Source organism: Cannabis sativa, chromosome 4 (genome assembly GCF_029168945.1).
Source record: "Cannabis sativa cultivar Pink pepper isolate KNU-18-1 chromosome 4, ASM2916894v1, whole genome shotgun sequence".
Taxonomy (NCBI): Eukaryota; Viridiplantae; Streptophyta; class Magnoliopsida; order Rosales; family Cannabaceae; genus Cannabis; species Cannabis sativa.
Genome location: NC_083604.1, coordinates 67796288 through 67815727, shown reverse-complemented (window position 1 = coordinate 67815727; position 19440 = coordinate 67796288). Strand labels below are relative to the sequence as shown.

The window sequence follows — 19440 nt, the reverse complement described above, 5'->3', positions numbered from 1 at the left end:
ATTTCCATTCCCTCCTTAGGACGATCACACCACCAAAATTAGTCATAATTTACAGAAATAGAGTCATATATAATTCTTAGTCTATCATATTATTTGTACAATAATTGTCGTGTTTGACTACATAAACGTATTTTATGAGTAAACGATATATCTATATCTATGTGTACAGTTTATATATAAGAACAATGATATACATATATAATATATATTTTTTTTAAAAAAAACGAATAAATGATGAAAAGAAGACAAGGCGGTATACAGTACATTTGAATCTTTTTGCTGAAAAAGAAAAGAAAAAAGAAGATGAGAATTCTAACTTTGAACGTTATATTGTGATCAAGTACTACTTTGTCGTTGCGAAGAAGCTACGTACGTACTTTCTCTCAACCAAAGTAAAAATATTAAGAAGTTTCTTAAACATCAATTAATGAATATTTGCAGACTAATTAGTTTAAAATGAACGTGTTAATAAACTAATTAAAGCCACCATTTTCCCAAGAGTTATTGGAGTTTTCCAATACTGACAACTATAATATAAGACACATGAAGTTTAATTAGCCAATTCAACTTGATCTCATGCGATTTACAAAACAACTCTTTGAACTTCTGTCATTCATTTTTTTTCTCGTTAATTAACCAACTCTTTGACTTTCATTTTACCAAAATCCAGAATCCGAATCGACTAGAATATATAAATTAATGTACCTACCACTTTCAAATTTATATATATAACTATAATAATTTTTATAAAAACAAAAATATAAAATTACATATAATTAATTTAGTTAGAGCATCCATAATCATGTTTTTTAAACATACTCCTTAGTTAAAATAAGGAGTGAGACTTGAAAAAAAATAATGCTCCATTAATAGAGAATGGATATGAAGTTTTCTAAATATATATACGGAATTAATTCTCTATTTTTTTGCTAAATATTTTTAATAGCATTTTAATTAAAAATATTATTAATTTTTTGTTGTTTTATAAAATTAATTTATATTTGATAAATTTAAATTATAAAATATTATTAAAATAATCAAATACTATTTAAAAGTAGAAATAATATTGGAGTAACAAAAAATAAAAATGATTACCAATTTTAGATTTTTAGCTAAAAAAATAGTCTTATACATATTAATGCATGTCAATAAGTTAAATGCATATAAATTATTACTCATATAATCATACAACCTCTATATGCATATATGCATGTTAATGTTTAAATGGCAGTATAACATTTTGTTTACGAAAATTAAGCTTACAAAATAACCCTCCACGCCATATAATTTTCATGCAAATATCTAGATGTTCAACCAATTGACGCCCACAAATATTAGAGATATATACAGCATGTAATAAATAATAATATATATGTATATAAATTATAAAATATTACTACATCCTTCGCCCAATTCTGGTGTATCTACACAACAAGCCCCCAAAGATAGAACAAATGTTAAATAAAAAAGTAATAAAATACAAAAAATTCAATGTTTCTGTTAACATGTTTTGCACTTGTCAAAAAGTTGGCACAATTAGTTAACCTTATTCTTCCCTGTGCCATGCTTTAATTTCATTATTATATTCCTTCTGTTGTATATGGTCAAGTTATGTTGTCCTAAATTAATATACACATACACATATGTCTTAATTATACTATAACGTATAACGTGTGGTAGCTATAATTGGTCAAATTCATACATATCATCATAGAAATGGAATTTTCTTCTCTTAGACTAATTGGTGACCAAAGACAAAGAGTCCTAATATGATTTCTTCATTTTAATTAAATTTTTCGTAAAGAACATGTTCATATTACCACAAAAGACCAAAATTTTAATAATAAACATATCAAGAGTATATTATAAAGTCAAATGTATACCTAATAAATAAAAATAATAATAAAAAAAATTGAAGTTATTGGATCACTATTTAAAGCCTTAGTAAACCTCATTCACTTTCCATTACAAATCTTTTGGTACGGTTTTTAAAGCTGTGAAGGTTTCGAAAATAGAACCTTAAGTATAAAAACTACCTCAAAACTTAAAAGGACAATAGAGAGAGAGAAGAAAAGCATACTTTTACATTAAGAGAAACCCATATAACATTGCTATAAATTGTGCTTTGTGTAACTATCTACCTTTCTTCTCCTTTGCTTTTCCGATTAACTACACAACTACTCTCTTAGTTTTCCTTGAACCAAAGGTAATAATTATATATTAATAAACCAAACCCATTGTTCTCTTCTTTCAAAATTCTCATACATTGAAAACAAATAAACAAGAATGTTCTCTCTCTCTCTCGATCGAGACATTTCTACTTGTTCCCTTTTGCCGCCAAAAATGTTGTCATTATCGTTTCTAGTTCCATAAAGCTCAACCCTTTCCTTTTTATGTGTTTCGCTTGTTCAGGTTTATATTTATAAAAATAAGAAAATATGGAGAACCAACAGTTGAGAAAACAATGGCGTTGGCTACTTTGGTCGTCAGCCATGGCGGGTTTAGTACTGTTCTTCTTCTTCTTCTTCTTTATCAATGGTTGCTCTGAGATTAAGAGTACTTATGTTGTCAGGTGATTATTTTCTAATCCCAAACTTATGATTTAATCAGCTTATAATTTATTAGATTATTACATTCATATACACATAAACAAAAACAGTAAAGGCATTAATATAGAATGTGGTTTTGAGCTGTGCTGTTATTTAAAACCCAGAACAGAGTGCTTCAACAAGCTTATAAATAAGTTTTTGACTTATTATCGTTTTTCTTCTTTTCTTTTTTCACTTTTTGCTCCATTATATTTTGAGAAGAGAATCGATATAGTCTATTTAATATTAATGGGAAGCATAGGTATATTATTAATTGGCCAGTTGAGCCAAACATAAGGCTGACATGATGAGTATGATGTCTGGTTACCTAAAGGCAGCGGAAATTTGTGGCTCGTGAGTATATATGTCATTTTTTTTATGTGTAAATGAATATTTTTCAGCTGAATGTTTAGGCTCGTGAGTCATGACTTGGCCTTGGAATTTGGCGTGGGTACTACTTTCTAAGGTTTTTTTTTACATATGGCATATGGGTTATGATGGCATGTCAAAATTTTATTTGTTGTGTGGAAGGTTTAAAAAAAAAAAAAAAACTGAGCTTTCGGCTTTCTTTGTCGTTTTAGCAATATTCATATATGGTGTACCTCCAACACCTCCAACATTCACGAGTGAATAATATAGTACCAAATAAATTCGAAGTCCTATACAAAGAATAAGATGAGGTTTTGTCCCATTTTCAACCTCACTTTTAAAAACCAAGAAAGTGTCTCTGTTTCTCAAATAGGCTTTAGTGAGTTTCAACATTAATTTTTTCTTTTAGAAAGTAGTCATTCTCCCTAATTAGTAAATAGTACAATGATATATATCCCTTCTTCCATTTAATGTATTGATTAGTACAATAATGGGCCATTGGTAGATAACCAACTTACAATAATGTAAATTTTATTGAGGTTATATTATATACAAGAAACTCCATGTGAACCATTATTGTAGAAATGAAGACACTATACTATTTATTTCATCATTTCGAAAAGGATGAACGCATGCCCTTCACTCACTTTTTTTCACCTACTCTTCATTATCAATTACATTTTTTTAAAAAAGAAATAAAAAATTCTATAGATAGAGTTCGTTTTTGTTTGGAGTAGTTGCTACTCATTTTTTCTTTTCCTCTCTTTATTTCACTTTTGGTAAGTTATAGCAACTATAAATATACAGTATATAGAGAGGGCTAAAAGTAGTGTTAGCTAGATATAGTTTATTAAATATCATTTGATGTTGTAAATTAAATACAAATTTATGTACTTGATTTAAATTCTTATGTTCAAAAGCAAAACATAAATTCACCGAAATGAGTTAATTAACACATGCATGCATATTATTTATTTAATTACAGAAGAGCATTAAGGAGTATAGGATATTCACTCGATGTCCAGCTACAAGCCAGTAGGGCTCGACAGGTTAGCTTCAATATTTATGCCTAATTATATTTTAGCTTTGTTAAATACACTCCTGTTTGATAAAAACATTCTTCATTAATTTTATAATTGCTTATGAAAATCATCAACATGGGCATTTAGCATTATTACATATACTAGATATAATTGAAAAATTGACTGAACCCATAACCATTATAAGCCTTTAAACTATAATGAAGTACTTATTTAAATTTACCCATATCATGCTTTGTCACCACACTTGCACAAAGTAAGGAATAAAAACAAAAAAAAAAAAAATTACACTGCTCCCATAAGTCATTAAATTTTGTTAATTATGAGACCTTTAAAAATACCCAAAATTGTTTTGAACGTAATAAATTACCATTTCGGCTAATTAAGTATATAATCATCAACAGGTTGTTATATTAGACAATGGCCTTGTTCGACTCACATTTTCGAAACCAGGGGGTGATGTAATTGGAATACAATACAATGGAATAGACAACTTGCTTGAAACAGAGAATGAAGAAAAGAACAGAGGGTACATAATACAATTTTCTTTTGACTAATTAATTCAAAATCTTTTTAAATGTTATAGAAGCTAATTTAACTAAACATGCATTTATTTATAAATTTAGGTACTGGGACATTGTCTGGGACTCGAAGCCAGGAGACAAGACTATCAATATTGACACGTAAAAAATTTCTCCACTCTTGTAACTTGTATATTATTAGCATTAACTATTATGTATGTACAAACCTTTTCAATTTTGATTCTGATTAATCTAATTCATTTGCAGATTACAAGGAGCAAAATTTGAGGTTATAAAGGCAGATAAGGATGGAGCAGAAATTTCATTCCGCAGAACATGGAATGTTTCCACAAGTGGCAAAACAGTTCCATTAAATATAGACAAAAGGTCTAAATAGCTATTCCAATTTCGTTATACTAACAATTTTTTTATCTATTTATTTAATATTTCGAATATAATTTTTGTTATTGAGACTTTTTTATAATACATAATTTACTGAAAAAATTATAGGTACATAATGTTGCGTAACTATCCAGGGTTTTACACATATACGGTACTTGAACGTTTAGAAGGATGGCCTGCATCTGAAATTGGCCAAGTTCGGATCGTTTACAAGCTTCGAGACGACAAGTAAGTATATTATAGTAACATTTTTTTTTTCATTTTCAATTGTGTAATATAGTAATTTAAATAAAAATCAATGTCTCCATTGTTTAATTTTTTTTTTTTCTAAATAATAAATAATTAATTGTGTAGGTTTCGCTACATGGCTATTTCGGACAATAGGAAAAGAGTAATGCCAACAATGAAGGATCGGCTTAATGGCCAACCTCTTGCTTATCCAGAAGCTGTTCTCCTCACAAAACCAGCTGACCCTCAGCTCCGAGGAGAGGTATTTATAATTATTATTAGGCTAATTGTTATTTTTGCCTCTAAAATTTTATATACCAAATTATGGTTCTGAAATTTTAAGGTTGTTAAAATATTCTTTGAATTATTGATATTATTAAATTTAAGGACTTTTGTCTAATTTCATTCAATTTTACTATTTCAGTGATTGTTTATTTACTAAATCATGCTCCCCAAATTTTAATATTTACTAAATCATGCCCCTTGAACTTTGACATGTACTAAATCATATCCCCAAATTTTCATCCATGTTAAACTTTTTTACTAAAATTGGACAAAAAGTCCTTAAATCTAACAATCTTAATAATTTATGGGGTATTTTTAACGACCATAAAAATTCAAGAAATATAATTTGATACGTGTTAAAATTTAGGGGATAAAAATTATAATTAGTCTTATTATTATGAAATTTTGATTTGGTTTCTTATTCATGATTATTATAATTTATTACCTGTATACATAAAGAATAATGAGAAATTTGTTTTCAAACCAACCATCGTTTTGCTATATTTCAAATAAAATTACAAACTCTCTATATATCTAGTTCTTAAATAAGTGTTCATAATAATTTTATTCATTAATTTAGAGGATAAACATTTACAATCCATGCATTCATGTGAAGCACACTACAATTCAAAACATTTATATGGTTGTAATTTCTCCATTACTTTATCTATTTACCCTTTCTTTTCAACATTTTCCTAGTCAATTTATTCCAGAAACAAACTCCCAAAAAAACAAAAAACTCTCTCAATGAACTGGTACCCTCCCATAGATATGATTTTTAGTCATATATGTTGTCATAAGTCAAAACAATGTTGGTCTTTGTTGAATTATTCGCCCCAAGTTTTACTCTTTCTCAATTTTTTATTCCATTCATTCATGTTTTCATACCAAAAATATATTTTTTTTTCTTCTATTCAACAGGTGGACGACAAGTACCAATATTCGTCTGAAAGCAAGGACAACAGGGTCCATGGTTGGATTAGTACTGATGAGTCTCCTGTTGGGTTCTGGATTATCACGCCCAGTATCGAGTTCAGAGCTGCTGGGCCTGTCAAACAAGAGCTCACTTGTCATGCTGGCCCAATTGCCCTCTCTGTAAGCCCATATCATTTTCTTTCTTGTTTTATCTCAAACTAAAATATCCATGGCAATAGTTCATTTCATTAAAAAAAATAAAAAAACTTCACACATTACATTACATAGGGCATACTACTTTTAGTGAATGAATACTACCCTAGATGAAATTTAGTTAATATTTTGCAACTTTATTTTTTTGTAAAATAAGTTAAATATGGTATGCGTAAACTAAAAAGTTGTAAAAATCAATTAGACATTATAAGTGACACTAAAGTGTGTACATATATAAATTTATATATATATGAAGTCACATGGTATGCTTTAGTACTATGACATGAAAAATAGTTCAAAACACCTAAAAAGATCATTAAAAAAAATGATTGATTATTAATTCAAATTACAATGTGGACTCACATTAAAACTGTGAGATGTAATAGTAGATTTTTTTTTTCTCTTCTCTTTTTGGGTATCTAATAAAATTTGTATATAGATGTTTACAAGTGCTCACTATGCTGGAAAGGATATAGCAATGACATTTGAAGAAGGGGAGCCATGGAAAAAGGTTTATGGGCCAGTTTCTATTTATCTTAACTCAATTTCCACCGATGAAGATCCTCTTTCACTTTGGGATAATGCTAAACAAAAGGTACTATAAAATTAAAGTTTATAATAACACTAAATTTTTTTATATATTATTTGTAATATAACTCTTAATTTTGTTACAATAATTAATTATAGATGCAAGAAGAAGTTAGAGCATGGCCATACAATTTCCCTCAATCCAAAGATTACCTTGTCTCTAATCAAAGAGGCAGTGTTGGAGGCAGATTATTAGTTCGTGATAGGTACGGAATATTTCATTTTTATTTTGAAGCATATATAGCCATAGCCATAATTTTATTCGTTTTTCTTTAATTATTAATTTAAAAATTATAATAAATAAATAAAAATATATAATACACTCTTTCTGTTTCAGATACCTTTCTCGATTTCCTTTCTTTGCTCGCTATGCTCATGTGGGATTGGCTGCACCTGGTGAGGTTGGATCATGGCAGAAGGAAAGTAAGGTATATGCAAATAATTATTTATTTTAATAAATAGAAAAGGTATTTATTATTATAATAAGACATGATCTTAATTAAATTATATTCTCAATATTGTTACTTTTCAATATTGTTACACTTTCAGGGGTATCAATTTTGGACTAAAACAGACAGACGGGGTTTTTTCTCTATAAGAAATGTTCGACCTGGCAACTACAGTCTATATGCATGGGTTCCTGGTGTTGTTGGAGATTATATGTATAACATACTTGTTACAGTTGAACCAGGTAATTAAAAAATTTAATTAGTAGTACTTAAAATACATTCTTATGTAATAATAATAATAATAATTAATGTAATTTTGGCATTGCAGAATCACATATTCCCTTGGGAAATTTAGTCTATGAACCCCCAAGAAATGGTCCAACACTATGGGAAATTGGTACCCCAGATCGTAGTGCTGCTGAATTTTACGTACCTGACCCTTATCCAACTCTCATGAACCAATTATATAGCAATCACCCGGACAAGTAGGTTCACATACATTTTAATTAATCACTTAATTATGAAAAAACAACAACTTCATATACAATTGATTAACTACTAATCTCAATGCATGTTTTAACAGGTTTAGGCAATATGGCTTGTGGGATCGTTATGCGGATTTATATCCTAATAATGATTTAGTTTACACTGTTGGTGAGAGTGATTATAAATCGGATTGGTTTTTTGCCCAAGTCGTCAGGTACACAAATTGTAGCGAGATTGAGTTTAGTTTAGATGAGAGAAATATATTATTTATGAAAATATGCATATTTCTTTGATCATATATATGAGAAACTAAATTTGGCTTGTATGATGTAATTTTTGTAGAAATGTGGGAAACGAAACTTATGAAGGCACCACATGGCAGATTGTATTTCAACTTGAAAACGTAATAAGGCCAGCGAATTACACGCTCCAATTAGCATTGGCTTCAACTAGCAACATGGAGTTGCAGGTACTTTAATTACATCAATTATAATATAAATACTATATTAATTACTGCTTCAATATTACGGTTAATTAGAATTTTTACCCTCAAATTTTGACATATAGTAAATGATGCCCCTAAACCTTAAGGTTATTAAAATTTCATCAATTGTTGGATTTAATTAATTAATTAATATAAATACTTAATTAATTACTGCTTCAATATTACGGTTAATTAGAATTTTTACCCTCAAATTTTGACATATAGTAAATGATGCCCCTAAACCTTTAAGGTTATTAAAATTTCATCAATCGTTGGATTTAAGGATTTTTGTCCAATTTTAGTAAAGTAAATCTAAAATAGATAAAAGTTCAGAGACATGATTTGGAACATGTTAAAGCTCGAGATGCATAATTTAATAAATATCAAATTTAGAAAGCATGATTTAGTAAACAAACAATCACTTAAATTAGTAAAATTGAATAAAATTAGACAAAAATCCTTAAATCTAATAACTACCCTAAAAATAACAATATGACCATTGCAAAAACGACACTACGTACAATCGAAATATATAATTGTCAATCAATAATATTGAGAAAAAATTGTAATTAGAAACTAACATAAATCATATGGTTAATATTTTTTGAGACTAACTAATTAATGTTACTGTAGGTTCGATTCAACGACCTGAAATCAGAGGCTATCTTCACAACCGGCCTAATAGGCAGAGACAATGCCATTGCAAGGCATGGAATCCATGGATTGTACTGGTTTTACAGCATAAATGTACCAAGCACTCTACTCCTCCACGGCAACAATGTTATTTATCTTTCTCAAACAAGACATTTGACCGCTTTCGATGGACTTATGTACGATTATATTAGATTCGAAGGACCTCCTAGAACATGAGATTAGATTAATTATAAATTATTTTTTTCTTTCTCCATATTCTTGTGTATAGGTCGATTAATAGAATCCATTCTTTACAATTTTTTTTATTTGTAATAATAAGTTATTATGTTTTTAATAATTCCTTTCTAATTGTTTAATTTATTTGTTTTTCAAAGTTTATGTAAGTGAATAAAGTTTCAATTGGATAGAAGATCATCAATAGCTGTCATGGCATTTTTATAGATTAATTATTATTATTAATAGGGTAAATTACGGAATAAATAACTAATGTTTCAGATTTTATACACTTAAATACTTAATGTTTATTTTTGGAGGCAAAAATAACCTAATGTTACAATTCTCTTACACCGTTACTACTATTTCCGTTAACTCATAAATATGTGGAGAGTTCAGATGCATTACATTTATTTTTATTTTATTATTAAACTTAATATTCTTAATATTAGAAACTAAATGCTACTTGTTCTAAAAAAAAAAAAAAACCAGTTCTCATAACAATTATTACATGATATTGGTACTTTAATTTGATAATCATGTTTCATATACTGCACTGGTTCACTCAGCTATGGTAATTTAGTATTGCATCTCACTTTTTTTTTAAAAAAAAAACAAGTAGTATTTAGTTTTTGATAAATGTAATGCATTTGAGCCTTCTACGTGTCTATATTAATGATAAGTTAACGGAAGTGGTAGTAACGGTGTAAGAGAATTGTAACATTAAGTATTTTTGTCTCCAAAAATAAACCTTAGGTATTTAAGTGTATAAAATCTGAAACATTAGGTGTTTATGTCGCAATTTACCATTATTAATAATTTATTATGAAACTATAACCATTATATGAGTTTTCTTGGTATTTGGATCCGCTTCTCTTCACATTTTGCTTTCTGCTCTTGGTTTTTTGGGCATTGCTTAATACCCATTTTCATAGTCAGTTGGTGAGTTTTCTTTTGACTTGGTCTATCTTCTGTTTGGCTTTATTGGGTGATATCATTAGTGGATTTTAGTTTTGGGGAGTGTGGTGAAGTTGGCTCCCTATATTGCTTGGTGTCCTAACTCTCCGTTTGGAAGATTTTTGCTAGTTTCTTCCAAGGGTCGTTGCTCCATTAGTGAGCTTACTCCTAATTGGAGTTCTCTTTCGTGAGAATGGTGTTTGCCGTCTCAAGTTACTCTAGGTGCTCACTGCTTGTTCTCGAGGTAAGACTCACCCTTGCATCTTTTGGATCACTGGTTCGAGCAGGTTATGCTCTATTGTAAATTATGAAAATCTTTGCCTGGAACTACCCTGAGTTTAATCCTGCCCCAACAGTTTGTCAACTGAATGTTCACCTTGAGCACTAGCCTAATATAATTTTTATTTCAAAAACCAGATACTGTGGTAAGGTCAAAGGAATTTTGAACCGTTTCCACTACCCTTATCATCATCAAGTGGAACCCTGGAGTTTATCTCACTACTACAAAAGTTAGACTTCATGGCGGTCCTTAAAACACTTTTTTTTGGGGATCATCGCCAATAAAATTAAATGACTATTTAACACCGTAAAAAAGTTAGGTATTCTCGACGGTTTAGAACATTTGTTAAAAAAATAGGCGACGATTTTACTTAAAAACTTAATTTTTTTATAAACTTTTATCCGACGGTTTAAACCTGTCGGGTGTAAGGCCCACATGCCTCATCAAAATTACTCATATCATGTACTCTTCACTCCCAGGCCTAACCCATACAAGCAGCAGATGTTAGGCTATTTTTAGCCTAAGTTTCGGGTCACATTTTATAGTTATTTTTCTTCTTTATTATTATTTTTTGGAATAGAATTACGCTTGTTTTCTTTGATTTCAGGTTTCTACACTTAGAATGTATAAATTGGATAAATTTCGGATAGCAGTGATCTATAAAATAGAGAAAATTTTGAAAGAGAATAAAGCTGAAACTTTAAGCCTAAATTTGACTATGTTCTGATCATATTTTGGACAAACTCAAAACATGAAAGTTTTAGATCTTTTTTTTATTATTCCAACGCATCTTGAATCAGCTCATTTGGAGTTTGTATGAGAAAGTTACACCCATTTTACTAAAAGAGATCAAAGCAGAAAATTCCATCTCGCCGCGGCGAGATTTCCATGGCCGCGGCCATAAAGTCTGGGCAAAAACGTGTTTTTTTTTATGCACTTCTGGCCGCGGCGAGACCACTTTTGGCCGCGGCGAGCGTCCGTACGGTCAGGGGTATTTTTGTCCGACAAACCCTAAAAATTAGTTATAAATAGAAAACTGCGATTGGAAGTCAGAGGAAGCGATTTGGAGACCTAAAACACAGCAGAAAGCAGCAGGAAGAGCAGAGTAATTCAAAGTGAAGATCCAGAATCAATCCACCAACAGTTTCTTTCTCTATTCCTCTTTAATTTATTTATGTTGAATATTGTTATAGGAATGGTTATGGATTTATTTCTGAACTAAATTTTCCATTTAGGGAGGATGATGAATGTTGTTTAATGTTTTTGCCTAGTTAATGCATAATTGCCATTCCTCAATTCTTGATTGTGAAATTATCTTTATTTGTGTTTAATTTCATGTATAAGCTTGATCACCTTCTGCATGTTCTATGATCTCAATTCGAAATCTGAAAAGTGAGAATTGAGAATGCTAAAATTGGATAATCGATGTTCTATGTGAAACGAGAGTATTCGCATGACTTATGTGACAAGTAGGTTATTGCTTAATGTTGATTTCATGTTAGTTTAATTAAGAGATTAATTAGAGAACATGTGATTTAGAACTTAGAAGATCTGAAAAAGAGCTAGGTTAATTTGTAATCTGTCATTCACTTCAAGAATAGGATAGCAATTAGGCATTAACAATTGGGTAAACAAACAACAGGATTCTCCTCCCTGTCATATCATCTTGCTCAACTTTCAATTGTGTTATTAAGTTTTCTGAATTACTTTAATTCTTTTAAATCATAAATACTTTTGATTTGCCAAATAGAATTATAAGTATAGGTTAGTAGTAATTAATCCAATTCCCTGTGGTTCGACCTCACTTGCGTGAGCTACTACTTGACTGCGTATACTTGCGTAGTTTTTATAATTTTCGTAACAAGTTTTTGGCGCCGTTGCCGGGGAATCGTTTAAAGATTAATATTACACAAAATTATACTAACTTCTACTTTAGTATATTTTTCTTGCTTAATTTCTAACCTTTCTCTTGCAAAACCTTTTTTTTTTTTATCTATTTCAGGTCTTTTGAGTGCATGCGCCGCCAAGGGCAAGTAGTTGTATTACCCGTTGACCCCGAAATGGAGAAAACTTGTAGGAGAAACCGAAAGAACAAGAGGCAAGAACGAGTTTCAGCAACTGCTGAAAGATCAGAAATCATGGCTGCTAATGTGAATGCTAATGCTGCAAACAATGGAGGCAATAACGGTAATAATGGAGGTGCCGTTGAAGATCAAGCTAATGGTCGTAGCTTGAGAGATTACATCGTCCCTACTCTTACTGGAGTGCAGTCATGTATCAGGCCATCGGCAGTGGATGCTAATAACTTTGAAATCAAGCCTGCCATACTCCAGATGGTGCAGTCATCAGTCCAGTTTGGTGGACTCCCTTCAGAAGATCCTAATCTGCATCTCTTGAACTTCATGGAACTTTGTGAGACTTTTAAAGTCAATGGAGTTAGTGATGATGCAAGAGTTGGTTGAATTCCTTGCCACCCAACTCCATTGCCACTTGGAATGACTTGGCAACAAAGTTTCTGTCAAAGTTCTTTCCTCCAGCAAAGTCAGCCAAGTTGCGAGGAGAAATCAACAATTTCTGTCAGCAAGATAATGAATCTCTCCATGAGTCTTGGGAGAGGTTTAAGGATCTCATCAGGAAGTGCCCTCATCATGGTATAGAGAAGTGGATGCTAGTTCACAACTTCTACAACAGGCTGATTGGTAACACTAGAACTCTTATAGATGCAGCAGCTGGTGGAGCATTTACGAGAAAGAGTGCAAATGAGGCTTATGATCTGTTGGAAGAGATGGCCCTAAACAATCAGCAGTGGCCAACTGAAAGAAGTCAAACTAAAAAGGTCGCTGGTGTGCTAGAGGTTGATGCCATTACAAAGCTGACAGCTCAGGTTGAGGCCTTAACAAAGTTAATCGCAGGGAAAGCTAAACAAGCCCAAGTTGTTTGTGAGATATGTGGAGGTCCCCATCACTTTTCTGAGTGTCAGGCAGATGTGGATGATTTGCCAATGGATGAAGCAAAAGCCATTGGAAATTATTCGCAGAACAACAACAACAATTATGGGTTCAACCAAGGTGGTAACCGAAGGAACAGTGGGTTCTATCAGCAAAGAAATCACAGAACCAACAGTATACTCAGCAACAAAGCTCTAGTGGAAATTCTAGTTTGCAGACCGATTTATTGTTACAATTCATGACTGAAACTAGATCTTCCATTAAAGATTTGAAGACTCAAATGGGGAAGCTAGCAACCCAGGAAGCAACCCGTCCTCAAGGAAATTTGCCTAGTACAACTGAAGTTAATCCTAAGGAAAACTACAAGGCAATTACTGTTGGGTTTTATGCCCTAAATAAAACTCCATTTCAATGTAGTCTATTTTATTCAACGTCAATAAAGAAACAAAAGTATTTTTCATTCATTTGTGTATGTTTTGGTTCACTTTATCAATTGCTTGTCTATTTGATTTATAAATTCATCAGAAACTCTTTTCACATACTTGATCCTGTTTATTGTGTTGTCAACACTTTGGAAAGTAAACATGACTATGTGAATAAAGTTTCCTAGATTTATCAGACACAGGGTTTTACTGATATGATAATCTACAACAAGAGTTTACTTGCATTCGGAGAAATGCTATGTTCTTTCCAGAACATTGGTTAAAGTAAAGCTCAGGTTGGATGCATGGAGTATGCATCGGAAGGGACCGATATTGAACTTTGACTTAGATTTATTAAACTTACCGTAAAATCTATTCAAGTCAATATCGCCTAGTTGATCCTATATCAAATGATCTTAATCTTGTTATGATTAGGCTCAATCTTGAAAGGCTATTCGTGTTCTTTGATTTGTTAGTTAACCCTACTTTTAGGTCAGGCTGACACGTACATTTTGGGAACACGGTAGTGCAATTGAGTGGGAGCGCTAACATAAACATGGAATCTATAGCTTCTGTCTGGTGAATAGTAAGCAAAGGATGATCTCCTTCGAGCTTGGCCAAACGAAAATAAATGGTGGAGTACTCATTTCACATAAGTTGAAATATCATTTATACGGGGTCAAGTGTTTTAAGGATAAAATACATAGTAGGGTGTAACGGTAATCTAATCCCTTTACAGTGTAGATCATTCATATAGAGGATCATTGATCAAATTAGGATTATAACAATGGATAACTAATGATGTGTCTATATGGTGGAACATATAGAGCATTCTATATACTGAGAGTGCAATTCTAAGTTCTATGCGTGGATTCAACGAAGAATTAATAAGTTAGTGAATTTTAGTAATAAATTCTTGATCTACTTATTGGAAGCTCGGTTATATAGACCCATGGTCCCCCGACTAGTTGAGATAATATTGCTTGTAAGACTCATGTAATTGGTTTTGATTAATCAATTATAATTCTCAAATTAGACTATGTCTATTTGTGAAATTTTCACTAAGTAAGGGCGAAAATTGTAAAGAAAGAGTTTTAGGGGCATATTTGTTAATTATGATACTTTGTATGGTTCAATTAATAAATATGATAAATGAAAATATTATTTAATAATTATTTATAGTTATTAAATAGTTAGAATTGACATTTAAATGGTTGAATTAGAAAATTGGCGTTTTTGAGAAAATCAGATACAAAAGTGATAAAACTGCAAAATTGCAAAAAGTGAGGCCCAAATCCAAACAGCCATGGCCGGCCACTTTTTTAGGTATTATCCTCTGATATCTTCATTATTTTAATGCCAAATAATTCAAACCTAACCTTAGTGGAATGCTATAAATAGATAGTGAAGGCTTCAGGAAAATTACACTTTTCATTCAGAAAAACCTGAGCCTCTCTCTCTCTACCTTGGCCGCCACCCTCTCTCTCTCCCTTCTTCCTTAAGATTTCGAAACCCTTAGTGATTAGAGTAGTGCCCACACACAGCAAGTGATACCTCAATCATAGTGAGGAAGATCGTGAAGAAAGATTTTCAGCAAAAGGAGTTTCAGCATCAAAGATTCAGAGAAAGAGATCCAGGTTCAGATCTTGATAATACTCTGTGACAGAAAGGATACAAGGGTTAGAGATCTGAACGGAAGGAGTCATTTAATTCCGCTGCACCCAATGTAAGGTTTCCTAAACTTTATATGTGTTTATTTCATCGTTTTAGAAAATTCATATTTAGGGTGTTAATCAACATACTTGTGAGTAGATCTAAGATCCTGGTAAAATAATTTCCAACAACTGGCCTCAGAGCCATGGTAATTGATTTTCTTGCAAGAAATTTGGACTTTAAAACGATTGTTTGATGTTTTGGATGGTATCACGTTGTATTGAGTGTTATTTGATGATTGATTGATGTTTGTGAATTTTCGTGAAAAATAATTGAAAATCTGTTTCTAGAATTATTTTTATTTGATAGTATGGAAAAAATTAAGCAAGTTACTTTTTTACAGAACCCAATTTCGATTTAATTTGAATTAGTTGTGATTTTTTGAAGATTCAAAAAAAAGATAAGGATGCTGCATCACCCACGCGCGCGCGAAACCGAGTGCACCTCGGTCACATGCGTGTTCGGACATCATTTTGTCCGAGCAACACGCACGGGTGTCTGAAGACACCCCTCTCCGCGCGCGGAAATCATGCGCATCCCTCCCAGCGCCGAGGTTTCTTGGCAGGCTCCCTAGCGTGCGCGCGCGGACGAGTATGCACAGCATACCGTCCGTACAGCTCACAATTTTTTCGTTTTTTTTCGTTTTTCTTCGATTTTTCATGCTTTTTCATGGATTTAACTTCCGATTTTTTGTGTAGTTCTGTATTTAAACATTTACTATTCCTAATTCAATTCTAATTATCATAATTAATTTAATTAAAATTTTTTAAATTTTATTCATGATATTAGTGTAATTTGAATTTGAAAAATAGTAAATAACTTTTTTTTTTTTTTTGCTTAATTATCTATATTATTTTTAAATTTAATTATATCTTATCTTATTTTTAAATTTAAGGTCAGATATTAAATTTTTTAAATTAATTTTTTTTAAATAATTTGACCTTATTTAAATTTAAAATAAGATAACTATAATCATGTAATTTTAAATAGATGTAAGATATTTGCTAACTTTTAAATTTTTTTATTTTATTTATTTAAATTACATTTAAAATCTGAAAAAGATATTCATTTATCTTTTTTTTTTTTAATTTTTTATTTAATTTTTATTTATAAAATAACATTAAATTTTTAAAAGTAGTTAGCAAATTTTGAAATGATATTTAGGTTGGTTGAAACCTAATTTTTTCAAAATTGTAGGTTTAATTTTAAATTTTTTTAATTTCGAAATTTTTTAAAATTTTCGAAAAATAAATTATTTATTTATTTAATTAATTATTTTTTCGAAATTATTTATTTAAAATTAAATAAATCCTACATCCAACTATCCAGCTAACCTTGTTGCAGGAGTATGTGTTTTAGCTTGTTTGTAAGTTTTTAAAACCTATTATTGCTTGATTGCAAATAGCCATGGTTAACTTGTTGACAGATCCAATGATCTGATTTTAACTCATGGCTCCCTTGGTCAAGTAAATAATTTGTAACAGGTATATTTACAATCTTCTTTCATCTATGTATTACCTAGCAACATGATAGGATCCATCCCAATTGTGTGCCTGTGTGAGCCTATGTGTTTAATTTCATTATAGATGCATATAGGCTGTTGTTGCTAAATAAAATATCATAGTTGTTGATAGATTTTATTTAGGCCCATTTAGTTTTTGGGCCTATTCAATTAATAGCAGTTGTTCATTTTAAGGTTAAATTCCTCTCTTTTGGGCCTTGTGTGAGAGTTGGGAGCCATAGAAGTGGGTACGACATACTGAACCCAGCACCCCCTCACATGAACCACTCCAATTGTGAAGGCCCATTTGCCTGATTTGAATAACTGTACTAGGTTAATTAAATTAGTTTAACCTAATAAAATTGATTAGCAAAATAATTAATTTCATTTATTTTGAAATTAATTTAAGAAAACCATAGTTTAAAGAATTTTATATTCTAAGCTAAACTATATGTATTTTCTTGTATTTAATTAAATATAGAATTATAACCATCTAGATTCAAACTGAAGCTTTAATTTAAATTTTTCATTAAATATTCCTATTTAAGTTGATATTTAGTTATCTATAACTAACCAACTTAAATCTGAATATCTTTTGGATTTAAAATTTCAAAATTAAGTTGAGGAATTTTAGGCATTGGTTATTAAGATTCTTTAGATATTTTTTAAGTTAATATCTTTTCGAATATTAACTTAAAATGGAATATTTTCAAATTAAGTGGTTACAACTTAATTTTAATTTAATTAAATCTGATTTGAAAGATATTTAAGTTGATTTTTTTTTTTTAGATTCTTCTAAAACAACTTAAACAAGATATTTTCAAATTTGTTCCATTTTATTCGAATTTATTTTTCGAATTTAAATAATAATTGAAATTTAATTAAAGTTGATTTTTTATTTAAACCAACTTTAATTTGTAATTTTTCATTATTATATGGAACTTATTCCATTTTTTTTATTATTCGAATTTATTTTTCGAAATTAAATAATAATTGAAAATTAATTGAAGTTGACTTTTTATTTAAACCAACTTTAATTTGTAATTTTTCATTATTATAATATGGAATAAATGATTATACAAAATACATATTTTTTTTAAATAATGAGCTTTTAATCAAGAGATATTCGATCTCCATTGTTTGTTTTACATTGCGTTTGTTTTAGTGAGTAATCCTCCCTAATGGAGGAACGTTCATTAGCAATTTCGCACCGTTTAATCTCGAAAGATAAGTAGTTTGTAAGTGTTTTGTATGGTATGGATCACCCTAATGGTGGCGACCATACTTGACTTGCAAATTATGAAACAATGGTGGAAGCTCATAAGATAGAATTGCCTTGACTCTCGCCTAAACGGGACAACGCTGAATTCCAATCTTGATCGAATAAAAGGTTGCTAGAATGGTTATCATTTTAGATGAGTTGACAACTCTATTCAATGGATGATGCTTTGACTCTCGCCTAAACGGGACACTGTATCAGTTTGTTGAAAGACCTTAGAAAATAAACTATGTTAGATTTAGTATTTTTATAACATGTGTAATTATTTGTTATTTTTTGAACAAGTGTGTGAATTTATGAACCAAAACCTTACTTCTGTTTTATTGATGTGTTGTAGTGCCATTATGAATAACCCTCGCCCCGATCCTCTCCTAGTTAATATCTTAGCAAAAGAACTCTATAGTGTGAAAATGCATCCTTGTAGTTGCATAAACTCGCACCTGTTGATGATGAATCTGAAGTTCCAAAAGGCAAATCTACTAGGAATTGATTTATCAAGAGAACAATGGGTCCAACTCATTCTTAATAGTCTTCCTCCGGAGTATAATGAATTTGTTATTTCTTACATGATTAACAATTTCAACTCCTCCGACATGGACAAGCTCGAAGAAGAATTACGAGCCCATGAACGGAATCTGATTGCAATGGGTCCCCTAAGTTTGCAATTCATAATCAGAGGAAAAGGACTAGGCATGAAGGCTCTAGCAAAGCTGCTTCTTCAAGTACAATTATCAGACATAATCTTCTATGTTCGAATTGTAATGAAAAGGGACATCAAGAAGAACGATGTCCCAGGCTTCTAAACAATTCAAACGAAGGTAATGCTTTTGTCTTTGAATCATGTGTTTTAGAGAACAACAAATCCGTCTGGATTGTTGATTCTGGGTCTACTAACCATGTATGTT

The 19440-nt window shown here is 30.6% G+C and overlaps 1 protein-coding gene and 1 non-coding gene across 2 annotated transcripts; one reads left to right on the top strand and one right to left on the bottom strand.

Annotated features, from left to right (window-relative positions):
* Positions 1-1986: 1986 nt before the first annotated feature.
* On the top strand, positions 1987-9642 carry LOC133037332 (rhamnogalacturonate lyase B-like). The gene is made up of 16 exons (XM_061114372.1): positions 1987-2572; positions 3943-4006; positions 4402-4526; positions 4624-4680; positions 4786-4905; positions 5029-5148; positions 5275-5410; positions 6355-6528; positions 7001-7156; positions 7249-7355; positions 7487-7577; positions 7699-7840; positions 7927-8083; positions 8182-8298; positions 8427-8553; positions 9202-9642. The coding sequence occupies exons 1-16, from the start codon at positions 2439-2441 to the stop codon at positions 9436-9438; spliced, it is 2064 nt and encodes a 687-aa protein (XP_060970355.1). The 5' UTR covers positions 1987-2438; the 3' UTR covers positions 9439-9642.
* A 3578-nt stretch (positions 9643-13220) lies between these two features.
* On the bottom strand, positions 13221-13327 carry LOC133037566 (small nucleolar RNA R71). Its single transcript, XR_009687658.1, has one exon. It is a non-coding gene; the product is annotated as a small nucleolar RNA R71 (small nucleolar RNA).
* Positions 13328-19440: the final 6113 nt, after the last annotated feature.

Bases quoted from the DNA above. Each gene is read 5' to 3' on its own strand.
- LOC133037332 (XM_061114372.1), top strand. From the start codon at position 2,439: ATGGAGAACCAACAGTTGAGAAAACAATGGCGTTGGCTACTTTGGTCG. The intron at 4,681-4,785 runs GTAAAAAATTTC...ATTCATTTGCAG, and splicing joins AAGACTATCAATATTGACAC to ATTACAAGGAGCAAAATTTG. The intron at 6,529-7,000 runs GTAAGCCCATAT...ATTTGTATATAG, and splicing joins CTGGCCCAATTGCCCTCTCT to ATGTTTACAAGTGCTCACTA.